Here is a 23494-nt window from a genome sequence, read left to right as displayed (position 1 = left end):
TCATAGAACCTTCCTAAGCATGCATAGGATTACTCCCTCAAACACATTAAAATACAATAAAGGCATAACAGTTACAGAATAAAAAGAGCCCACAAATCCATTTACAGGCCAACGGTCTTGAATAAAGGGATCTTTGCCTGCCTTGCACTCAGGTTCCTGTGCGAGCTACTTTTCTTTGCTTTCTAGAGAATGAGTGTTTTGTGAATGGCCTTGCCCACCATTTTGTGAGTGCCCATGACAATATCTCAAAATTCCACCAACCCAAAAAGGTTGTGAGTATAGCTAATTTCAAGTCTTCAAAGCACTTTGCATTTCTTTGGAATCCTTGCAACTCTGTGAGATAGGTCAGTTGTATTGTCCCCATATTGCAGATGGGAAGACTGAGAGAACAACGGTTTTGCCTCAGGCCACTTAGCCTGTCCATGGCCAAGGCAAGAATTTGAATTGAGAACTTCCAGGTTTCTTAACCGCAATACTACACTAGTTCTCTCTGAAAGAGTAATAAAGAAAAGTGTGTCTCTGAGCATACATAGAGTGCCCTGACTGTTATGCACGCCACTTTCGGAGCAATGCAGGACCAGTTTGTTAGAAATCATGTCCTAAGGGACCTCTCCCTCCCAGCACCCTTACCAAAGTTTGTTAGGCCTCAATATATCTAATACTCACTGGTTCAGTGGTGCCATCAAGGCAGGATCGGGGAGCCTAAGTGAGAAGCAGAATGAGAAGCAGGAGGCTGGCTTACCACATTTCAAAGCAAGTGGAGTGATGCACATTCCCATCTCAAGAGGGGTGACAGCGCAAGACAAAAAGATCCAGAATCTAAAATTACCCGATACTGCCTCTAAGCATTTCCACCCTGGATTGCACTGAATGGCCCAGCTCGCCCAGCATTGTTTCCATCAGTGGACAGCTACATGCCTTTTTGGGAAGCCCTAAAACACAGGGCAGAAGCCCCCTCCTCCGTTATTTCACCACCAGCAGCTATCCTGCTGAAAGTCTACTTAATTTTTTCCCCTCTTCCCCACCCATCCCTTTTTCCTTGTGTCAAGTCTTTTATTTTTAGCATAAACCTGAAGGCAGGGATTGTCTTGTTTACTAATTGTAAGTCTTTCTGGGGGCGGCAGCTGAGGAGTTGGGGGGGAGTACTTTAAATATCTAAAGCTAGACTGTCTCTGACTATGAAGGAGTCAGCTCAACTTCCATTGCCAGATTCTGACTCCTCCATTAATGTCTAGCTACCTTGGAAGCCATTGGATAAAATCCAACATAAGACCAACATAGAGTAGACCCATTGAAATGAATGGAACTTGAGTTAGTCATGACTGCCTTAAGTCCTATTCATTTCAAAGGGACTTCTCTATGTAAGACTTATGTTGGATTTTACCCACTGATTTTTGTGGCCATCACTGCATCTGACAGCAAGATCCCAATAGGAACAATAGGCCCTTTCCCCTTTAAAAGCAGAGTTTAGGGCTGTGGAGCACAGTAAGAAATGGATGGGAACGATCTTAGTTATCCAGGAGTGCACTGCTTCTGAACATGGAGGCTCCATTTAACTACAGCTGTTTGTTTTTGCTCCATAGGAACCATGCTGGATTAGACCACTGGGCCATGTAGCTGGAAACTTCAACTGATCCAAAATAGGGCAGCAAGATTGTTAACGGGGACTGGCCGATGTTCTTCAACCAGTAGTCTTCCAGCTGCACCGGCTGCCGGTCCATTTCCGGGCCCGATTCAGAGTGCTGGTGTTAACGTTCAAAGCCCTTAACGGCTTGGGCCCAGGCTATCTGAAGGAAGGCTTCCTCCCATATGTGCCTGCCCGGACCCCAAGATCATCCTCAGCGGCCCTCCTCCGTGAGCCCCTGCCAAAGGAAGTGAGGCGGGGGGCTACTAGGAGGGCTTTCTCTGCTGCAGCACCCCGGCTGTGGAATGAGCTCCCTTGTGAGGTTCGCCTGGCACCTACACTGTATTCCTCCCCGCGCAAGTTGATGACTTTATTTTCTCAGCCATTTCACTTTAGTTCATTTATATCTGGCATTGTATTTTAAATTTTTGCACAGCTGCTCGCTTCTGTTTTGTTATTTTACAGTGTGGTTTTGAACTTTTATAGTATATTTTATGTACATTTTATGGTTTTAATTGTTGGGAACAGCCCAGAGCACTTCAGCTGCAGATTTGCATGAAACATGTTTTTCTTTTTAAATACTACCATGACTACATGTTTAGGAACAGTGGCACATTGATCTGTGGATCAGGAAGGCCCTACTTCACATCTTACCTTTGCCACACCATCTCCAGGTAGGCAAATGCATGCCTCACCCCAGCTGATCCACAATAGGTGGACTATACAGGCTTTACCTCTGCTTGTAAAGCAGAAGTGCAGAACTGTGGGCCTAGGGGCCAAACCCAATCCTCCAGAAATTCCTAGAGTGCCCTGCCCCCAACTGGAAACAAAGCCCTACGAGGAGAGACTGAAAGAACTGTGCATGTTTATCCTTGAGAAGAGAAGACTGAGGGGAGACAGGATAGCGCTCTTCAAGGACTTGAAAGGCTGTCACAGAGAGGAAGGCCAGGATCTCTTCTCGATCATCCCAGAGTGCAGGACACGGAATAATGGGCCCCAGTGACAGGAAGCCAGATTCCAGCTGAACATCAGGAAAAACTTCCTGACTGTTAGAGCAATGGAACCCATTACCCAGGGAGGCGGTGGGCTCCCCTACACTGGAGGCGTTCAAGACGAGGCTGGACAGCCACCTGTCAGAGATGCTCTGACTTGGGATTCCTGCATTGAGCAGGGGGTTGGACTCGATAGCCTTGTAGGCCCCTTCCAACCCTACTTTGCTATGATTCTATGAATCATTTGGTTTCCTGCCATTTTTGTGCAAGTATTTTTATTGTCAAAGGTTGAAATGCCTCTAAGGTTTAGCTAGTGGCAGCTAAGAGCTTTAAGCTAGAATATGTGGGTATGTTGGTCCCATCCACCATTGGAATGCACCCCCTTCTCCCAAACAGAATTCGGACCTCAGGTGGATATTCTACATCCCTGTTGTAAGACTTACAAGTTTTCAACTGGGCCTTAAAAAACATATCCTGCAGGCTGCCTTTCCTTAATGTTTTAAGGCTATTTTTCACCTCTCTGCTTTAGAGTTATAATACCAAAGTGCTGTGCCCCAGTAATTTATATCACTTTAATATCTATGTCAATGTTGTATCATCTCTATTGCACAGCACTGAAAGGGAGCCCATCAATACATTCAACACATCAATAAAAAGGTGCAAGCCTTGTGTACGCCACTAGTGTATTATCTGATCATGGTTTCCTTTCCATGTTTTGTGCATTGATCAGCGGTAAACCACAGAAAGCAGATGTATTTGAGTGCCATTTTGTTTGGGCTTTATAAGCCTTTAAACAGCATGTGGTCTTGTATTTATTTTCTCTCATTTTAGCTTCATACAAGTTAAACAGTCAACCTTTCAAGTAGCATCAGTGCCCAAAAGCGAACCCACCCTAAAGTAGGTTATACTAGTGGCCTTAAAAACAAGAGTGTAGAAGTCCAGATGTTGGACTGCAACTTCCACCAGCCAGAGCCAGCAAGGTGGAGTGGCTAGAGTGTCGGACTGGGAGTCGGGAGATCCGGGTTCTAGTCCCCACTCAGCCACTGAAGCTCACTGGGTGACTTTGGGCCAGTCACAGACTCTCAGCCCAGCCCACCTCACAGGGTTGCTGTTGTGAGGATAAAATGGAGAGGAGGAGGGTTATGTATGCTGCCTTGAGTTCCTTAAAGAGGAAAAAAGGCAGGATATAAATGTAATAAACAAACATCTGGAGAGCCACATCCTTCCCAGGCATAAAGAGAGCAAGGCTGTACCCTCCCAACACTGTTTAGAAAAGTTCTATCTTGGTTTTACTTCCCTCCCTGCCAAAAACATCCTGAGAAGTGTAGTTTGTGGTGGCAGCAGATGCTAAGAATTACTTGTTCAAGATGTCTAACTCCACACCCTCCCACAGAGAACCACCATTCTTAGGGGAGAATCACCTAGAGTAGAGAATTGTCAGGAGAGAATGACTTGAATTAATTTCCAGAAGGCAGCTGTTATTAAAATTATTCCAGTGGTACTAATACATTGATTTGCACAATGACACCCATGAGCAGATAAGCTCCAGGCCTTCTAGCTTTTACCCAACTAGAAAAACCTCATCTTCCCCTTCCTTAAAAATCCTGGGACAAGGCCCCAAATCATCCCTCCATGTCCAATCCAACATTTGAGAATAGAATTCCACACAGAAACTCTTCTCTTTTCTAAAGGTTACTCTCCCCACCCCCCAAATTGAGGGAGGGAAACTTGATTCATTCCTCCCTTGCCTCTGAGCCTCGAATAAATATGGAGAGGAGCAACATTTCAGTTGTGTCAAAAGGAAGTGTATTTCATTGGAGTAGCACTGGGCGAGAAGCAAACGTAAGTAACCCCTTAAGGCTGAAGCAGTTACTTTTAAAACTCTATTTCGTGACTTAAAGTAACACAAAGGAGGAAGCCACAGCCTTCTGCCAAAGCATCTGTGGCACCAATGACATTATGCTAGTTAAATTTGATTTGGAGTCCCACAAACAGCATTTTAGCATTTATTCTTTTAGATCTGGTGTTGAATTTGTAATTTTGGCTTTTACAATTTGTCCAGGAAGTTATCTAGCACTGGGATGCCCTCCTTCAGCCCTTTGCGCTTGCGTGTCTCAGCAACCACTTGGGACGGGCGGGTGGTGCTATCAAAGGGGTCTCCAGGAAGGATCTGCCAGTGGTCGAACACACACTGGGGGAAAGCTTGGCCCCCCGTGTTGGACCTCAAGTCAGCTGTGAAACCTGTGGAGAGAAAGAAAAAAAAAGACCTTCCATTAGAAATGCAATTAAGACTTTAGGATTAGAGGAACTAAAGTCAGACACTACACAAGGCCCATTTCCCCCAGAGCTGTAGCAGCCTGCTCAAGCCTTGCTTGGAACACTGCAGCCTGTTCTGTATGTCCAGAGGGATTGGAACAATAACAAGGCTTCGCCAAAGCTTAGCATAGTCTCCCTCCAATGACGAAGGCCCTGCCCACCTGAGCGCTTCTCCCTGTGATGAACACAGCAGTAACCCGGTGACCCTGTTCAGATGGGCAGGACTTGCCCCCCTTAGTCTGAGACACAAACACAGAACTGGACTGCAGAGTCACTATTTCCATTTCCCTTGGTGACACACAGCTGCCTCCACCAGCTACAACTTTACTGGCAGAACTTTGCAACTAAGGATGAACTGCTTGAGTTTGCTTGTTTCCTCCTCCCTCCCCACCCCTTTCCCTTTTGTGTTGTGCCCTTTAGGTCCGTGAAAAGGACTGTCTTATTTGTGATCTTTGTAAGCTGGCCTGAGCACCTTTTGGGTTGAAGGGGTGGGGGAAGAGTTTTAAATAACCCTCAAGTTTGAGAAATCAGGTGCCGGCATGCTGCCAGATGCTCCTCCATCAGGCATCAACCAAAATTATCTGGAAGCGACAAATGCCTTTTTGCTCACTCTCCAGAAAACGCAGGACACTGGGGGGCCTACCTAAGAGCCCACACTCACCGAAAGACTCATTGACAGGGAGGTAGGCCTTAACCACAAACATGGGAGTGCCAGCCACCTGGGACTCTTCGAAGACATGTCCTCGTTTCCGGTTCAAGACACCATAGATGCCACCCACAACCTGCTCCGGACACTGGAAGAAAGTGAGCAGATGCATTAAACAGGGCTGGGGAGACGAAGGCAGCTTCCCCTGGAAACACTCCAGCCCTTCCTGGACACACGCACCTGGATCTCCACAAGATAGATAGGCTCCATGAGGCAGGGCTGAGCTGTCAGCACACAGGCATAGAGACACCTCCTGGCGGTGGGGATGATCTGGCCGCCCCCCCGGTGGATGGCGTCTGCGTGAAGGGTCACATCGTGCACGTCGAAGCGGATGGCACGCATGTTCTCCTCACAGAGCACACCCTAGGGAAAGCAGAGGAGTTGAAGGGGAGCCAGACACTTAAAGGAAGGTCAGCTTTCCTATTCCACCTGGGGACAGGTAGGATGGGTTGAAGAGCCCTTAAAACAGCAGGGAGCAACTTATGGCCCTCCAGATGTTTTGGCTCCCATGATCCCACAACCATTGGCTATGCTGGCTAGGGCTGATGGGAGTTGATGGCGAAAAACATCTGAAGGACCACAAGTTGCCCACCCAATGGCCAAGGCTCTCCAAGGTTTCAGAGAAGGGGAGAGATGTTCCCAGCCCTGCCTGGAGAAAAGGGGCCTTCTTCATGCAGAGCAGCTCTGCCACTGAGCTACGGTCCTTCTATTAAAACTGAAGATTCTAGTCCTCATGATCCCAAATAAAAGGCAGACTTAAAGAGGAAGCTGCCTTACGTTGATCCATCTAGCTCAGCACTGTCTACACTGACTGTCAGCGGCTCAGGAAAGTCTTCCCTGGCCCTACCTGATGCCAGGGATCAGACCTGGGTCCTCCTGCATTCAAAATGTGTGCCCTGCTACTGAGCTATAGCCCCACCCTTAACTAGGTGGGATAATATTGTATCTCTTAAGTGGTTCCACAGCCATCATGTCACTACCGAGGAGACCCTGCTTTTTCAGCAATGGCTGACTCCTGGGGAAGGTACTGGCTCAGCCACCCCACCCATGCTTCCGCTGTCTTTCAGCAGGCCCAAGGAGGAGAAAGGCCTCTGCTTCCTCAGGCCATTAGACCAGGCAGGCAAACGGGCAATGCCCACTAGAACTCCCTTTCATGGCTGGCCACTGTGGAATGCCAGCCAGACTCACCTCCTTCGTGGCCCACTGGAAGCCAGCCACCACGCTGTCCTTGATCTCGTTGAGGTACTGCACCCCTTTTGTGATGTCGGTCAGGATGTTGGAGCCGGTGCCATCCGGGCCAAAGCACCAGATCTTGCGGGCCTCGGCCACGTCCCACTCGTACTTCTCGGCCAGGTAGCGGGCTCGCTGCTTCAGCTCCTGGCGGGCAGAGACATCGCCTTTGTCGATGTCCTCGGCCAGGCCATCGGGGAAGGGCCGGGCTTTCATGTAGAGGCGGTTGTGTTTGTTGGGTGACTTGGAAAGGCACAGCACCACGGACTCCTCGCTGACCGTCTCACGGTAGGACACCACCGGGTCTGATTTCTGCCGGAGGGACAGCCCAAGAATTAGCTCCCACAAATGGACACCATGCGGCAAACTATAAACCTAGAACTTGCATACTGCTCCCCCACGACTCCCCAACAGCCCCATCCTCTATGCTAGCCTTCTCCATCTCGTGCCCTCCAGATGTGTTAGACTGCAACTCCCAGCAGTCCAACATATCTGGAGAGCACCAGGGTGGAGAAAGCTCATTTTATTCTGGGGCTCACTCTTTGCTGATTTTCTGGGCCTTTTTTGCATGTGTTGGAAGCGAATTTGCCCCTCTCAGGGACAGAATTCTGCAGTCTCTCTGCTTCATAAGTGACTGACTGGACCAGTGAGAGACAGCAGCATCGCCTACTCACAACAGAGCACGGAAAGCCAGAACAAGGCACCATACCAAACTCAAGCAGCCAGTCAGACTCCTAACCCCACCGCCCCCCAAGGGAAGATCCTTTAGGCTCATGGGAAACCTGGTTTAATCCATTTCTCCACAGCACCATAGCTAGTAACCACCGTGGCAAAGTGTTCCGAACAGGGCAAAGTCTATTGTCTCAGCAGCCCAGATGACACTGGGGGGGGGGGGGGGGGAGGTTCCACAGGCTGGAGTTTCCGCATCACTGCCGTAGACCCACAACAAGACACTGAAGCTAAGAGGTACTTCCCAGAGAGTGGCTCAACTTTTGTTGTATTCTGATGCTTTTAGTGCCTCCAGGAGACAGCTCAAAGCCTTGGAGCCCTCCTCACCGCCAGCTTCTGAGCTTTACTCCAGGCCAGCTGCCACTCTAAGGACTAGAAGCTTTTTAAAAGTCTGAAACCAGCCTCAAGGCAGTGTAGCCTAACAGGAACACAGCTCAAACACATTGTGCATGCTGCCTGCCAGAGGTTTCCCCCACAGCCTAGCTGATCTGCCAACCCAACCGGGACTGAAGGAGACAAGGGCAGACTACCTTAATAGGAATGCAGGCGTGGTCCTCTTCCAGATCCTTCAGGCAGATTTCCAGATGCAATTCCCCAGCACCTGCTATGATGTGCTCCCCAGACTCCTCAATGATGCACTGAAAGAAGGGAAGGCATCATTGCTGAGCAGCTGCAAAAAGCATTCTAGACTGTTGGGCTCTCTCCAATGTGGTGCTCACAGACACCTCTCTTGGCACCCACCAGGCTCTCTGCCCTTCCTGATTATTCATTTCTCAGGAGTTATTTATTTAATTGGGGGGGTGGCATGCTGCAAAGCCAAGTTCTGCCCTCCAGCACCATCTTTATTGGGGTTCAAAAGAGCAGGTTTTGTGTTTTAAGAGCTCAACCCCCACCTCTGCCTCGTACTTAAGAGAAAGTTCTTGGGCAAATGCCTTTTCTTTTAGCCTCACCAGTTTGCCTTCTAGGAAATGGGTGTTTTGTTCCCACCACAGAGGCCAGTTCATGAATGGGCAAGCCCCGCCTCCCACAAATGGCAGCCATTATATATCACCACCTATGACACCCTCTCAAAAATTCCAGATGTTCTGACCGACCCGAGAAGGTTGGGAACCCCAGTGTCTGGGGCACCCCCTTAAGATGGGACTAATAGGCCACGGACTCAGAACAGTCTCCCATTCTGCCCCAGCTCCGCAGACCTTCCATTCTGACATCTCAAAAACCGTACCATTGCTTATCCACCACAAGCCCTTGAAATACAGTGGGTTCTAAGGCTAACAAAAAGCCCCAATGCTTCAGACGTAGGCCCATCTCAGCCCATTCCAGAGGGCGCCAGCTCACCTGCACCATGGGGTCTGACTTGGCCAGCCGCTTCAGCCCCTCGACCAACTTGGGCAGGTCCGCCGCGTTCTTGGCCTCGACCGCCACACGCACCACGGGGCTGACGCTGAACTTCATGATGCGCATGTTGTGGGCATGCTCAAAGGTGGTGATGGTGCCCGTCTTGACCAGGAACTGGTCCACTCCGACCAGCCCCACAATGTTCCCGCAAGGCACTTCCTCAATGGGCTCCACGTACCGGCCCATCATGAGGATGGTCCTGGGGAGGGGGAAATTCACAGACAAGGGAGATGTGAGCACAGCAGTAGGAAGGGGCACACTGAGAGACTGGCATCCTTATAGTGTTGACAGCAATAGCCATCCAAGGCAGACTGCGAGGTTCTAAAAAAATGATTCTTTTATTTTTATCTATTACATTTCTATACCGCCCCACAGCCAAAGCTCTCTGGACCATTTACAAAGGTAAACCTTTTTTGACCACAAACGGGCTTGTGGCAGCATAAAAGACTAAGAAGTTTATTCTGGCATGAGCTTTTGCAGACACTGCCCCCTTCATCAGATGCATGAAGTATCAGCCTCAAATTGGCAGACCGTACACCAACGAAAGCTTCCGCCAGAACATATTAGCCTTTAAGGTGTCACAAAATTCTTCTGTTGTCTCAGCTACCACTAACTAAACACACCTACCCTACCAGGTTCACTTCCACCTTGTCCTCACACACTCTGATCTAGGGAAGGGATGTTCTGTCAGCACCTACAGTATGGACCAATCATCCCTGAGAAAGTGTGCCAGCAGCACACTTCTCACTGCTTGCTTTTCGCTGGACCGCAGGACACCTTTCCCAGCCTAGGCCCCCTCTCAAAAGGGAGTGTCTTCTGCCAAGTCAGACCATCAGTGCATCCAAACCGTGGAACTCCCTGCCACATGAGACCCAACTGAGTTGCGAGTTTTGGCCTGCCGGCTGGAAGAGGTGAATGGACTGCTCTCCAGCACAAGGGGTCTTACCTATAACACTTGTTTAATGTCTCAGCAGCTGGTGAGTTAATAACTTAAGGAACTTTCTATAAGCCACCCTGAGCATCTAGTGCAGAAAGGTGGGGTATAAATTCTCTTCAATAAATGAAATGACTACTCAGCATTCTCTCCTCCAACAAGAAGCAGCTCTCCAAGCCCCATCCCACTGCCATCCCTCAAGCCTGGCTAGTAGACATCTTCTAACTGGGGGAGCCAGCTAATTCAACTTAGAACTTCCTGCAGGCAAACTTCATTACTACATGCCTCATAATCCCACATGTAATAATGGGCTGACTGCAGTTTCTTTGTGTTAAGGCCAGGATGGGCAACTTGTGGCCCTCCAGATGTTCTGGCCTACAACTTTCATCAGCCAACATAGCCCAATGGTGAGAAATAAGAACTTAAGATGAGCCCTGCTGGATCAGACCCAGGGTCTGTCTAGTCCAGCATTCTGTTCACACAGTGGCTAACCAGCTGCCCATGGGAGACCCACAAGCAGGACAGGAGTACAACAGCACCCTCCCGCCCATGTTCCCCAGCAACTGGCGTACATAGGCACACTGCCTCTGAAAGTGGAGGTAGTCTATAGCCATGAGGACTAGCGGCCATTGATAGCCCTATCCAGTTTTAAGGCCATCCAAATTGGTGGCCATCACTATGTCTTGCTGTAGCAAATTCCATAGTTTGACTATGCACTGTGTGAAGAAGTTTTTCCTTTTATCTGTCCTGAAACTCCCACCAATCAGCTTCATGGGATGACCCTGTTGGGTTCTAATATTATGAGGGAGAAAAATGCCTCCCTATCCACATTCTCCACACCATGCATAATTGTGTACTCCTCTATCATGCCTCCCCTCACTTACCCTTTCCCCAACTAAACAATCCCAGCTGTTGTAGCCTTCCCTCATAGGGAGATGCTCCAACCCCTTGATCTTAGTTGCCCTTTTCCCAACGCAACAATCCTTTTTTAGATGAGGTGTCCAGAACTGTACAAAGTATTCCAAGTGTGGTTGCACGATAGATTTGTGTACTTAGCACTTTTCAATTATGCCTAACATGGAATTAAGTGACATGTTCATTGAGCTGTTCACCACAACCCCAAAATCTTCCTTGGTCAGTCACTGCTAGCTCAAACCCCATCAGTGTATACTTGAAGCTGGGATATATTTTTTTTGCTCCAGCGTGCATTGCTTTACACTTGCTTACATTGAACTGCGTTTGCCATTTAGATGCCCATTCAGTTTGGAGAGATCCTTTTGGAGCTCTTCACAATCCCTTTTTGTTTCAAGGGATAATTTGGTGACATCGACAAACTTGGCCACTTCACTGCCCACTCCTAATTCCAGGCCATTTATGAACAGGTTGAAAAGCATTGGTCCTAATACAGATCCCTGTGGGACACCACTATTTACTGTACTTCTGTCCATTGGGAGAATTCACCATTTGTTCCTGCTCTCTGCTTTCTGTTCTTTAACCAGTTGCTGATCCACAAGAGGACCTGTCCTCTTATTCCATGACTGCCAAGTTTGCTCAGGAGTCTTTGGTGAGGGACTCTGTCAAAAGCCTTTTGGAAGTCCAAGCAAACAACGTCTACCGGATCACCCGCGTCCAAATATTTACTGATGCTTTTAAAGTGTCAATAGGATGACTGGAGTTGTAGGCCAAAATACAGGGAGGGCCACAAGTTGCCTGTCCCTGTTTAAAGTCATTTATAAACTGTGTTTTATCATTGTGATTTAAGCCCTGCTGCATATCACCATGAGCACCTTGGTGCCAAGTGGCCAACCTGTGGTTCAGGCTAGGACAAGGAAATCATGTACTCCAAGCCATCAACAACAGCTTCATCACAGGAACCTTTCCTGACACTCTAAGCCCAACAGGGTTTGAAGACAGGGGCAGGGAAACAAAAACCCAGCTGTTTTTGAAGACAGACCTCTGGATTGGCTTCAGGTAGAGATCTTCCTTCTTGCCGGGCACGTAGTTTGGTCCCATGATCCTGCATTTCAGGCCAGTGGATACGATACCGGAGAAGACCCGCCCAAAGGCATAGAAGCGGCCCTTGTCAGTGGTTGGCACCATCTTGGAGATGTACATCATCAGGGGGCCCTTGGGGTCACAGTTCTTTATTCCTGGAATTGGGGGGGATGATTATGCAGGGGGTCCCAGGGCACCGCAAACCCTCCCATGGGGGGGTCTGAGCAGACTGTGCTCCCCTCCCAATTATCTGCCACACAAGAGTGGCTACCTACCCATGGCAGCCTCATCATCGGGGGGTCCTTCGTAGAGCAGCTCACAGCGGTATTTCTGAGCTGTGACAGGGGAGGGTAAATGGATGGTAATCATCTGGAGAAGGGCTTCCCCAGCAGGCAGCCAGCGTCTCATCACAGCCTAGAGTTGGGAGGAGAATAAGAGGGCTTTCAAGTCACTGGAGGGAAAAATCACATGATAAAACCAGCCAGTCCTGTGGCAGTGACATCACCGTATGAGAGTGCTCCTCCCCACCAAGATTTCCTGCCTCTTCCAGGCTCACCTTCAGCAAGGGCTTGCCTTCCTTGTCTTTATCCTCATTGTCCAGCTTTATGTCCAATTTCTCAATCAGTTTGGTGGTTTCCTCCTTCTTGAAGTTCATGATTGCATCAAACACCTTTTTTAAAAAACAACAACATCACACAATGGAAGTGGGTTATGCCTTATCTGGAGACGTCCTGGAAGGAGAGAAGCAAGGAGACTCTAGCAGGCAGGCAGGCTTCTTTTTCTAGCAGTGCCATGCAAGGGCAGGACAGCAAAACTCTTCCTTCCATTGACTCACTTAGGCCTTTCTGTGTTCCATGCTGTGTGAGCCTTTTTTTTTGGGGGGGGGGGTCAGAAGGAGGAGCATGGATCAAATGCCACAAGGGAGGATCAGCTATAATAACCAGCCAGAACAGCCCTTTGTCAGCATCATGTTTGAGAGATAGTTGCAAGTGCCACACTACCCTGGCCCTTCAAACCTTTTGGCTGTGTCAAGGGTCAGAAGAAACCAGGGAAGGGCAGTTTGACACAGATTCTGAAGACATTTTATTACTACCTTCCCGAACGTGGTGGCACCCTCTAGATGTGTGGGACCACAACTCCCATAATTCCTACCTAGCACGGAATTAAGGTAGGTGTGGTCCCATAATCTGGAGGGTGCCACATTGGGGGAGGGTGTTTCATTAGGACAACTTTGGTGCAATCAGCCAATGCTTTGTGTCAGACTTTTCAAAATTTCTTCAAACATAGTATGTCAGGTCAAAGTGAAGAAAATTTTGTCCATCATCACGCACAGATTATCCCAGATGACAAAAACACCCCCCTACGCCCCACAAAAGCTCTTTGAGGAAAGCAGAAGGCAGGTGCCTCACCTTGAAGATGGGGTCTAGGATAAGCTGGCAGAAAGTCCTTGGCAGCTTCTTTCCATTGGGGTTGGTGGCAGACTTGCTGAATTTGCCAGTCACAGGGTCAAAGTACCTGTGGGGGGAGGAGGCTCACAAGTGTCAGCTCACCAGGGAAGCCAGCACCTCCCCGTCTCCTTCTCAGAATGATATACCCAAATACGCTTCGTGGTAGCTGTCTGTACCAGTTTTAAAAACCAAATTCCTACCCCAAGACACACAGCTGTCTGATCTCCAACCTCACTCTCCCACTTGAAAGGAGCCAACTTTCAGTTGGCCATTCACAGCTGGGGAGGGGAGGGGAGGGGAGGGGAGGGGAGGGGAGGGGAGGGGAGGGGAGGGGCCCTCAGGACCAGGGTCCCAATCCAGCCCTCCTGGGTTTCCCCAGAGTGCCATGTCCCCTTTCCCCTGACCACCAATTGTTTGGTGGTCTCCTGGCTTTCATGCAGTCCCCGCCTCCCCCTGCCATTCTAGAAGGCTGAAATGCATCTCCTAAAGTTTAGTTATCAGCAGGAAGAGCTTTAAGCTAAAACACACTGGGATTTGGGGTGTTTTGGCCCCACCTCCTTTGCCTTTGGCCCCATCCATCACTGCTGCAAAGAACTACTGCAAAATTGAATTTGGCCCCAAGGCCAAAAGACATTCCCTACCCCCTGCTCTAGGCCAATGGTCTCTCTACCTGCTAAGACCAACACCAAGCATTCTGCAGGAACAGCACTAATTCTGGAAGAGTTTTCACTACCATCCTGTGATTGAGTTTTCAGAGGTGGGATTGGGCCCAGGGGGAAGTGTGGGGAGTTGTGTATGTATGTACACACCACCCCCAAATACCATCCCTCTTTTTCAGCCTTGGGGGACCATTTTATGCACAGCACAAGCCTGTAAACTGGGTTTGGGCAAGGCACCCACAGGGGCAGCTGCGACCTTCCCCAGAGCTTGGCCACAATTTGCTCGCCCTGTCCTGCTGGCCCAACAATGTAGGATTAAAGTTTGATAGTGCAATGACTAAAGACAAAGCCCAGAGGAAAAGGGGTGGCAGGACGCCCAGGCTTACTGTCCATTAAACTCAAAATTTCTGGCCAATGATCATTCTGTGCCTAATGTAGGAAATCTACTTTTACTGCACTGACATCTTCAGTTCATGGAAACAATATGTGTAGCAGCCATCCCCAACCAGGGGCCCTCCAGATGGTTTGGACTACAACTGCCAGGATTCCTGACCACACTGGCTGGGGCGGTGTATTGGCCCCAGGAGCATAGCCAAGTCAGTTGTAGGGTTAGAGGGGCCTAGAGAACCATAACGCTTGCTTAAGTTCATTATTGGTGCATTCCTTGCTAATGAGGACAGTCTTTATCTCTGATGTGCCTGGGAAGCAAAGTCTGTTTACAGGTGGCCGTGCTGAGAACCAAACACTTCTAACTTAAGAGTTCAACTCCCATGGCCAGGGCAACACAGGCAGATGAGATGAAGGGTGGAATCCTACTAAAGTCCTACTTTGAGTAGACCCATTGAAATTAATAGGACTAGTCATGACTAACTTAAGTCCCATTCTTTTCAATGGGTCTACTCAAAGTAGGACTTCAGTAGGATTCTACCTGAAATCTAAAACATCTGGAGGGTGCCAGAATGGAGAGGGCCGAGACAGTTTTCCTTGCATCTGTACAAAATGCCACAGAGCTGCTCAGCTCCTCAGGAAACATCTCAATGCTCAGACTCAGTTGTCTTCTCTCTCTCCTCCATGTCACCATCCCATCCAAAGCTGGTGGGGAGATCAGTTCAGAGCCCTCTTCAATGCTAGACTCAGATCTGTATGCCAGAGCCTGCCCAAGGCACTCACCTGTCTCCCCACAGCTTCTTCATCATGTCCTCTACTTTCTTGGCACGCTCAGCAGAATTCAGCTGCCCTTCACCTTTCACTGCGAACTTCGCCATGTACATCTCAGCAAACTGCTTCAGGGTGAAAGCCCAGCCGTGCAGCCCAGAACCAAAGCCAACAGTACCTAGAACTGGATCAATCTAGAAGGAAAGGAGAAGCAACGCATCAAGGCCCAATACTCCCAAGTTCCGGCCACACTGGAGGTTTATCCTTGAACGTGCTATTATTTCCTCCCTCACCTTTCCCAGAAGGAAAAACCAGAAACGAATTCGGTACACAGGCACAAAGTACTCATGAAATGTTGGTTCTATGTAGAAGGTACAGGACTGGGGCTCACTTCATCACCCCCTTAAAGTGGAATTGTTCCAACAGGACTGTCTCTTCACTGGAAAGCAGAACTAAAGCAGGGGAGGGAACCTCACTCAGGGGCCAAAGCTGCTGCCCCCCCCAGGTTCACCCCCCCCCAACCACTTGGGTTATTTCCTGGCTTTCATGCAGTCCTGCCCCCCACTCTAGAAGGCTGACATGCCTCTCCTAAAGCTTAAGTTACAATATGCTGCCCTTCGCCCACCACTGGAATGTGGCCCTTGAGAGCTTAAAAGAGGTTCCCCACCCTTGAACTGAAGGAACCCTGGGGATAACTTAAAGCAATCCTCCCACTGTGGGGAAGGGAGAAAGGGAGAGAAAGAAAACCAGGGCCTCCTCCCCACCCACCAGTAGATGACAGGGTGAAGCAGGGCCATTCCACCAGCCCAGCTCAAAGACTAGTTCCTTTCCCCCACTCTTCCCTCCCCATCCCTTTCCTTGTGTGTCATGTCTCTATTTAGATGGGTAGCCTATGGGCAGGGACTGTCTTGTTTTGCTGATTGAATGCAAGCTACTCCTGGAGCCTTTTTTCCAGCGAAGCAGGATAAAACATATTTTAAATCATTATAAAACAAGTAAGGTCCTGGGAGGCCAGAAGAGGGAGACTGCATGTACCCACCACCACCGTCCCAGCCTTGCTTACCATAATGTTGCCCATGGGGCCGCTCTCGCCTTCCCCGTAGGTGGAGATGATGACATTGACGTTCTCCACGATGCGCTGGAAGGTCTGGTACAGCTCCTCTGGCTGGAGCTGGAGCTCCAGCAGAGCCCGGTCCATCTTGTTCATCATCAGGACAGGCTTGATCCTCTCGGCAATGGCCTGGCGCAGAACGGTCTCTGTCTGGACACACACCCCTGAAGAAGCAAGAGAAGCAGGGCTCAGCTTGGCACTGGCAGGGGGGCAGGGAGAGAATCATCATGACACTTTGGGGAGAAGGGGAAAGACAGAACAGGCAGGGCCTTTCTCAGCCCAGGCCTGAGTCCCCCTCCCCTTTTCAGCCTTCAGCCTGCTAGCCCATCAAGCAGATTGCCCTCAGGACACAGCCAGCACAAGGCCCCACCTCCAGATCCCAAGACAAGGGGGGCATCTCACCAGAAACACAGTCCACAACCACCAAGGCACCATCGGTGACACGCAGGGCAGCCGTGACCTCTGAAGAGAAATCCACGTGGCCCGGAGAGTCAATCAAGTTGATCAGGAAGCCACAACCATCCTTGCTTTGCTTGATGAACGCCAAATCATTCTCCAGAAGCTCATAGAACAGGGAGATAGCCCTGGAGGAGCAGGGAGGCATAAAGCTCGAACACTCAGCTACACATCACTCACACATGACCTGGCTGCCCCGGAGCACAAAAGCCTTTTTCCTTATTCCCCAATCCAGGGACAGTCCAAGCTCTCAGGATGCTGTGTCCCCTCACCAATCCCTCACTGAGGCTACATCAACATTCCTGGCAGTTTAAGCATTTGGCTCAGGACATTAATGGGAATTTACAGCTGACCTCCAAAAAGCACCGGGATTAAACCACACCCACTCAGCCATGCCTTTGGGGCTTTGGGGGGCGGGGCAGGGGGTAATGTGTTTGAGAGAAATTATCAACAAAGAACCAGTTCCACATCACTGATTCCACCAAGGGTGCCCTCCAGGCATTTTAAGTACAACTCTCACCACCCCTAACCATTGGTCATGGTGGGGTGATGGGAACATTGTCTGAAACATTGAGAAGGCACTGAGTTACTTACCCCTGCACCACAGCATATATAACCACCTGCCCATTTAAGGGGCAGTGGCAGAGCTGAAAGTGGATGGGTACAATCAGCCAATGCACTCCAATCCTATTAAGCTTTGCCCTGGGGCGGAGGAGAGAAGAGAGAAAGAATTGCAGAATTCTTCTTTGGCCACCCAGCAAGCCAACAAGGTTCTCCCTCAAGAGCTGAATGCAGAGCTTCAGGCCAGTGCAGGGATGAACAAGGGTCACTGGAGAGATCTGTGATCCATACCCCACACAGATGGAGGAACTGTTTCTCCGCTCGCTCCTTTGTCACCACCCGCCCACACTGCACAGTATTACATCAGAAGCCAGCCTTGACCAAAAGGGTTCAATTTCCTAGTATTACATGTGAGCAGACAACAGACATTTGGGGCACAATCCAGCCAAGGTTTAGCACTTTTAACTTCAATCCCTACTGATTCTGAAGGGAGAGTTACACACATGTGTTTATGTCTCCCCACTGTGCCTGGCCAGGCCCTTCCTCAGCTTTGAGGGTTCCTGCTCTAGCAGGGCCAGACATGAGAAGAGAAACTCAGGGGAGGACTTACGTGGACTTGATGGTGATGCACCTCTCCTGCTCGTCTTTCCTTGTGTCAGTGAAACGGGTCTCACCAGCACGGGCTGAGGCGATAATTCCAGCTTTGCACACCAGCGAGTCTGTCAGGGTGGATTTCCCATGATCCACATGGGCAATCACAGACATGTTCCGGATGTTGGCCTTCTTGTCCATGATGGCCCGGATCTGGTCTACAGTGAAGTTCACCTGGAAGGGGGCAGGGGAAGAGAATGTGGTTGGTCAAGGAAGACACACCTTAAGGAAGTGTAGCCAGGAAGTCACTTTAAATTCCAGTTACCTTGAAGGGGGGTGTGTGTGGACACCACGGGTTGATGAAGTGGGCAGACAGTGGTTATTGCTCAACCTAGCTTGCCTCCAAAGCGAGAATTTGAAACCCCTGCGGTTCCAGTTCTTTGTATGGAGGCAAACTATGGCCAGCAACAACCACGGTTTGCTGAAGTTGGCCCAGTGTGTCAAACTGTTTTTCGCAAATAGCAGGAAGGAGAAGAATGCAGAAACCTAATGGGGGGGGGATACTTCAGATCACCAAACCATGGCTGCCTCCATGAGATTTGAACTGTGTCTAGTCCTGAACTTTTTGTTCATATGAATATTGTGGCCCAAGCCACCTTCCACCCAGAAGGTTTAATCCATCATTATGAAAAGCTACTCTCAGCCTCTGACTGCACCAAACACTCCCTGTTGTGGTGCTAAACATACTCCTGCATCTAAAGTTTATCTGAACAATTCAAACAGACACACACACACAGTCTTGAGCGCTCCTATCATGGGCCAGCTACCTTCGCTGTGCCACACAGCTAGAGGCTACCATCAGGAAATGGTTTAGTAGATCAAAGGTTTCACATTCCCAATACTTGGAAGTTAAATTATATATCTGCCATGGGCTGACCTTATGCTGATCCCTTCTCTCTTAAACTGTGTTCCTCACCTGTAACATTGCCTCATTATCGGCTGCCTTTGACCAGGTCTTTGTGCAGCTCTATTACTGATTTATTTATGAGTAATACTTATATACCACTTAACATAATGCAATCTCCAACAGGTTCACACATAAACATAAAAAATCACTTTTGAGAGTTCTGCGTTAGAATCCCTGATCTACAGTAACACAGCCTATGGGCCATGGGGTGCAGTATGTGAGAGATGAGCAGATGGTAGATCTCCAGATGTTTTGGACTACAACTCCCAGAAGACCCTGCCAGCATGACCAATGGGCAGGAACGCTGGGAGCTGAAGTCCTAAGCTTCTGGAGATCTACTTTCTGCCTACCCTGCAGTAGGTAATTGACTCCACATGCCGCCTCCTCCCCTGGGGGTGGGGGGCAGCACTCAGGCGGTTGTAGTAAACAACAAAGTATACACACAGGTTCAGAGGGCAGAGAAATGGGGGGGGGACAATGCCATAAATCAGTGGCAGAGCAGAGAAGCCCCAGGTTCTATCCCCAGTCTTCATTTTAAGAAAGAGTCGGGGAGGTTAGCAGGTTGCCCTTTGTTCTGCCCAAAAAACCTCAGGGGGGCATTGCCATTCACAGTAGACAATACAGGATCAGGTAGACAAACAGCCTGATGTGGTGCAAGGCAACTTCCTAGGTTCCTAACCTCAGCCAGCCAAGGACAGTATTTCTCTAAGTGCCAGCTTTGACATTTCAATGCCAACACAGGTGGGCACATGGATACTGGGAGGCAAACCACAGAAAATGCTCAGCAGATCCCCGTCACATTTATTTTGGCTTTGTTTAAAAAGGCACAACTGCCACATTTCCAAATTACCAGAAAATTAGAGTAACGTTCTTTCCTCATCTCCGTCTCCCAGTTCTATGGACCTCTGAGCTCAGGTGTTTTTCCATTACAAGAAAAAAAAAACCCTGGCAGCTCTAAAATGGCCCCCACAGAACCCTAGACCGTATTACAAACATCACAAATACAATACAGGGTCACTGGGTTTTGCCAGGGGTGGGATGGAGTCTGCTTCTGAGGTGCCAGGCACCTCTCCCAAAGACCACAGGGTTACATAAGACGACTTTTAACACAGGAGGAGAAAAAACTTGGCAGGCCGCAGTACCTCCGTTTGGCTGGGAGACCATCCTGGAGTTGTCCCAGCATCCTCCACACCACTAACCCCTTTGCCGCATCATTTCACACCCCTTTGTCCCTTAACAGACATGTTGAGCCTCCTTTGCAGCAAAATATTTTTATTTCAACACATGGGGAATTCTGGGAGCCTCCAATCCAAGAAGCACTGCCCATATGGTGATCTCAAGCTGTATTCCCCTCCTGCGAATGCTACCCAGGAATGCTACTCAGACCCTGCCCGGGGGGGGGGGGGGGGGGAGGAACCAAATCTACAACAGGCTAGTGAAGGCTATACAAAACCCATCAGTGGCTGAAACTGCCCACCCCCCAAAAACCCTATCACCTCTTTCCTTAATGCACAAACCAACTCACAACTGCAAAAAAGCTTGGAAGAAAGTAAAGGAAGATCACTCGATCCAGCAACCAGGAAGTAAGGGCCCTATATTAATGCAGAAGATTATATTTGTACCAGGGGAGAAAGGGAAGAACCCCCCATCTCCCTCTGTTCAGCCAGAGCAGAAAATAATTTCAGGTGAGGCAGAACAGAATAAGATCAGGCCCTCCCTTATATCTCCCCCCCCCCATCCTGTGCATTTTTTTGAAACGGGGTGGGGGGGGCGCAACAAAAGAAATTGATCAGAGACAAGAGATCCTCTCGCCCCTAGATGTAATTTTTAAATTACATTTAATTTAAACTTCTAAATTTTTAGCTTTGCTGTTTTAAATCTGTATTTTAAACTCCTGCACTGCTGCTAGGGTTTATTGTGGTTGTATTGTTATATTGTGGTTTTAATGTTCTATATATTTTAAATTGTTTTATTGTGTGCTGTTTGGTTTTAATTTTTGTGAACCACCCAGAGAGCTTCGGCTATTGGGCGGTATAGAAACGAAATAAATAAAATAAATACTAGAGTTTGAAGGGAGGGGCACCAGCTATGTGACACCTGCCTGCTCCCTTTCACACCACCCCCAACCCATTTGACTCAAGCCGGGACTGCGCCGAGCCGAGACTGCACCAAGACTGTGCGTTATCTGTGGATGGAGAAGGCTGGATACATTCGGCACAGACACCTTAAAAATCTCTCCTGGGGTTGTGGATCACAACCTCCATCCTCCCCGACCACGCTGGCCAGAACCCAACACACCTGATCAGTTTGAGGAAGGTTGGACTACAACCTCCATCCTTCCCGCCCAGAGCTGGAGTCCAACACACCTGATCCGGTTGGAGAAGGGCGGAGTAGGCCACCTGGCGCCCTCCAGAGACTTTGGACGACAACCCCCATCATCCCCGACCACCCTGGCCGGCGCTGGAGTTTAACACACCTGGCAGGCGCCCGGTTGGGAAGGCGAGGGAGACCAAGCCAGCTTGCCCCACCTCTCCCTGCCGGGGGCTGTTCCAGCCACCAGTCCCCGTCCTTCCTTCCTTCTCCCGGGCTCCTACTGAGGCCCGGCCCCCAACCCGGGCCTGGTGTCCCCTCCGCGGCCTACTGCCGCTCCAAGCCCGGCCATATCCAGCGCCCCACGTAGCTCCCGGCTTCCCGTTACTCCATCCCCAGCCGGCTCACCATGTTGGCGGATGGTGTTAGATTCTCCGCAAAGAGGAAGGGTGCGTTACAGAAAACGGCCAGCAACAATGGCGGTGGCTCCAGCGGCCCTGTCACGTTGGCAGCGGCCGAGCAGGCGGAAGAGTGCGCTGGTATCAACGGGCAGCCTTTTAAAGTGAGGAGCCGGCGAGGGAGTGGGCCAGGAACGGAGGAAGGGGCGTGGCTTAGCCGGGCCGCATGCCTCCGACCTGGCTGGCTTCTTTCTCTCTTTTTGAGGGCGACTCTATGGTCCATAGGCGGCAAAGGGAAAGGGTTGTTTGGGCAGAGTCTGCGCGGTGATTTTTTGTTTTTGTTTAAATCAACCCGGAAGCAAGCATGTATGTTGCGCCCACGTTTCCAGCTGAGATTTGATAAGGGAGCAGAGCAGAAAGTGTGCGAACCCCATGTGCTGTGGCTTCATAGCTAAAAATAGTAGCATTGATTTCAAGTAATCATTGAAATTGATTAATTGAATCAACTGGTTTTTAAAAAAATGCTTTTTAGATATATGTTGCCTGTGTGTGTGTTATCTGTCTATATGTTTTTGTGTAAATAGTTTTGCACTTTAAATATATTTTAATGGCTTTTTAAAAATAAATTTGGTGAGCCGCCCAGAGAGCTCAGGCTATGGGGCAGTATAGAAATAGAATAAATAAAATGCTACAATTATTTATTTAAAATATTCCTAGGCCACCTTTCAGGGCAGAAGTCCTCCCAACGTGGTTTACGACATTAAAATCCGTATTTTAAAAAAATGGAACAAAAATCACAATAGAATAAGACAGCAAATCATAAAACAGCAAACCCCAGCAATAAAACATTACCACAAAACCTACATTACTACAGAATCTACAGCATAACTGTAGCTACAGAGCAGAACAGTCCAATTAAAACGTAATTAGGAAAGGGCCAGAGAAAGTAAGTTTTCAGGGCTTTCCTGACAGCCTGCAATGTTGGGGCCTGACAATGTTCCAGAAGTGTGGGGCCGCTGCAGAAAAGGCCCTCTCTCATGTTCTTGCCCACGTAACTGCCCCCAAAGGTGGGCAAGTGAGAAGAGCTATTACTGAACTTAAAGTGCTGAGCAGGCTGATACGGGGAAGGCAGTAATTTGGTCCCAAACCATGTAAGGCTTTAAAGGTCAAAACCAGCACTTTAAATTGGACTCGTGTAGCCAGCGCAGTATAGGCATTATATGATCTGGCCACCTCACCCCCACCAACATGTGGGTGGCCACATTCTTTACCAGCTGAAGTTTCCAGACCATCTTCAAAGGCAGCCCCACGTACAGTGCATTACAGTAATCCAGCCTGGACATCACCAGTGTATGTCTTCTCCAGATAGGGCCGCAGCTGGTGTACCAACCTAAGCTGGTAAATTGCACTGCAGACACCTGGGCTTCCCCAGTTAGCACAAAGTCCAGGAGGACGCCCAGACTATGCAATTGGTTGTAAACCTCCATCCAGAATTGTTGGTTTCCTAACCCACAATACTTCCATCTTGTCTGGATTAAGTTTCAGCTTGTTCACCCTCATCCACCCTAAAACAGCTTCCAGACACTGGTTCAAGAGTTCAACAACCTCCCTGGGATTTGTAGATGGAGATGAGAGGTAGAGCCGAGTATCATCCACATACTGATGGCACTTCAGTCCAGACAACTTCCCCATGTAGATGTTAAAAACCATGGGGGGACAGAATGGAACCTTGCGGGAACCCACAGACTAACAGTCATGAGGTGAAACAGAAGTCCCCCATCACCACCTTCTGGGACTACACCTCAAGGAAGGACTAGAACCACTTTCAAACCATGCCTCCCAAGCCCAACCCAGATAGACACTCCAGGATACCATGGTCAAAGGTATCGAAAGCTGCTGAGAGGTCCAGGAGAA

General features: G+C 49.3%; 1 protein-coding gene across 1 annotated transcript; it reads right to left on the bottom strand.

Moving 5' to 3' along the window:
• Positions 1-701: 701 nt before the first annotated feature.
• LOC146334102 (elongation factor 2-like) lies at positions 702-21863 on the bottom strand. Its single transcript, XM_084824922.1, has 16 exons — positions 21591-21863; positions 17925-18139; positions 17348-17455; positions 16700-16881; positions 16250-16461; positions 15202-15380; positions 13334-13439; positions 12481-12594; positions 12200-12338; positions 11884-12079; positions 8936-9194; positions 8128-8235; positions 6827-7180; positions 5819-6001; positions 5594-5726; positions 702-4857 (listed from the first exon to the last, which is right to left on the bottom strand). The coding sequence occupies exons 1-16, from the start codon at positions 21861-21863 to the stop codon at positions 4664-4666; spliced, it is 2955 nt and encodes a 984-aa protein (XP_084681048.1). The 3' UTR covers positions 702-4663.
• Positions 21864-23494: the final 1631 nt, after the last annotated feature.

The sequence above is a fragment of the Heloderma suspectum genome, chromosome W (assembly GCF_057233095.1).
Source record: "Heloderma suspectum isolate Gila_16-S chromosome W, 16-S_ref, whole genome shotgun sequence".
Taxonomy (NCBI): domain Eukaryota; kingdom Metazoa; phylum Chordata; class Lepidosauria; order Squamata; family Helodermatidae; genus Heloderma; species Heloderma suspectum.
This window is presented reverse-complemented; position numbering and strand designations above follow the sequence as displayed.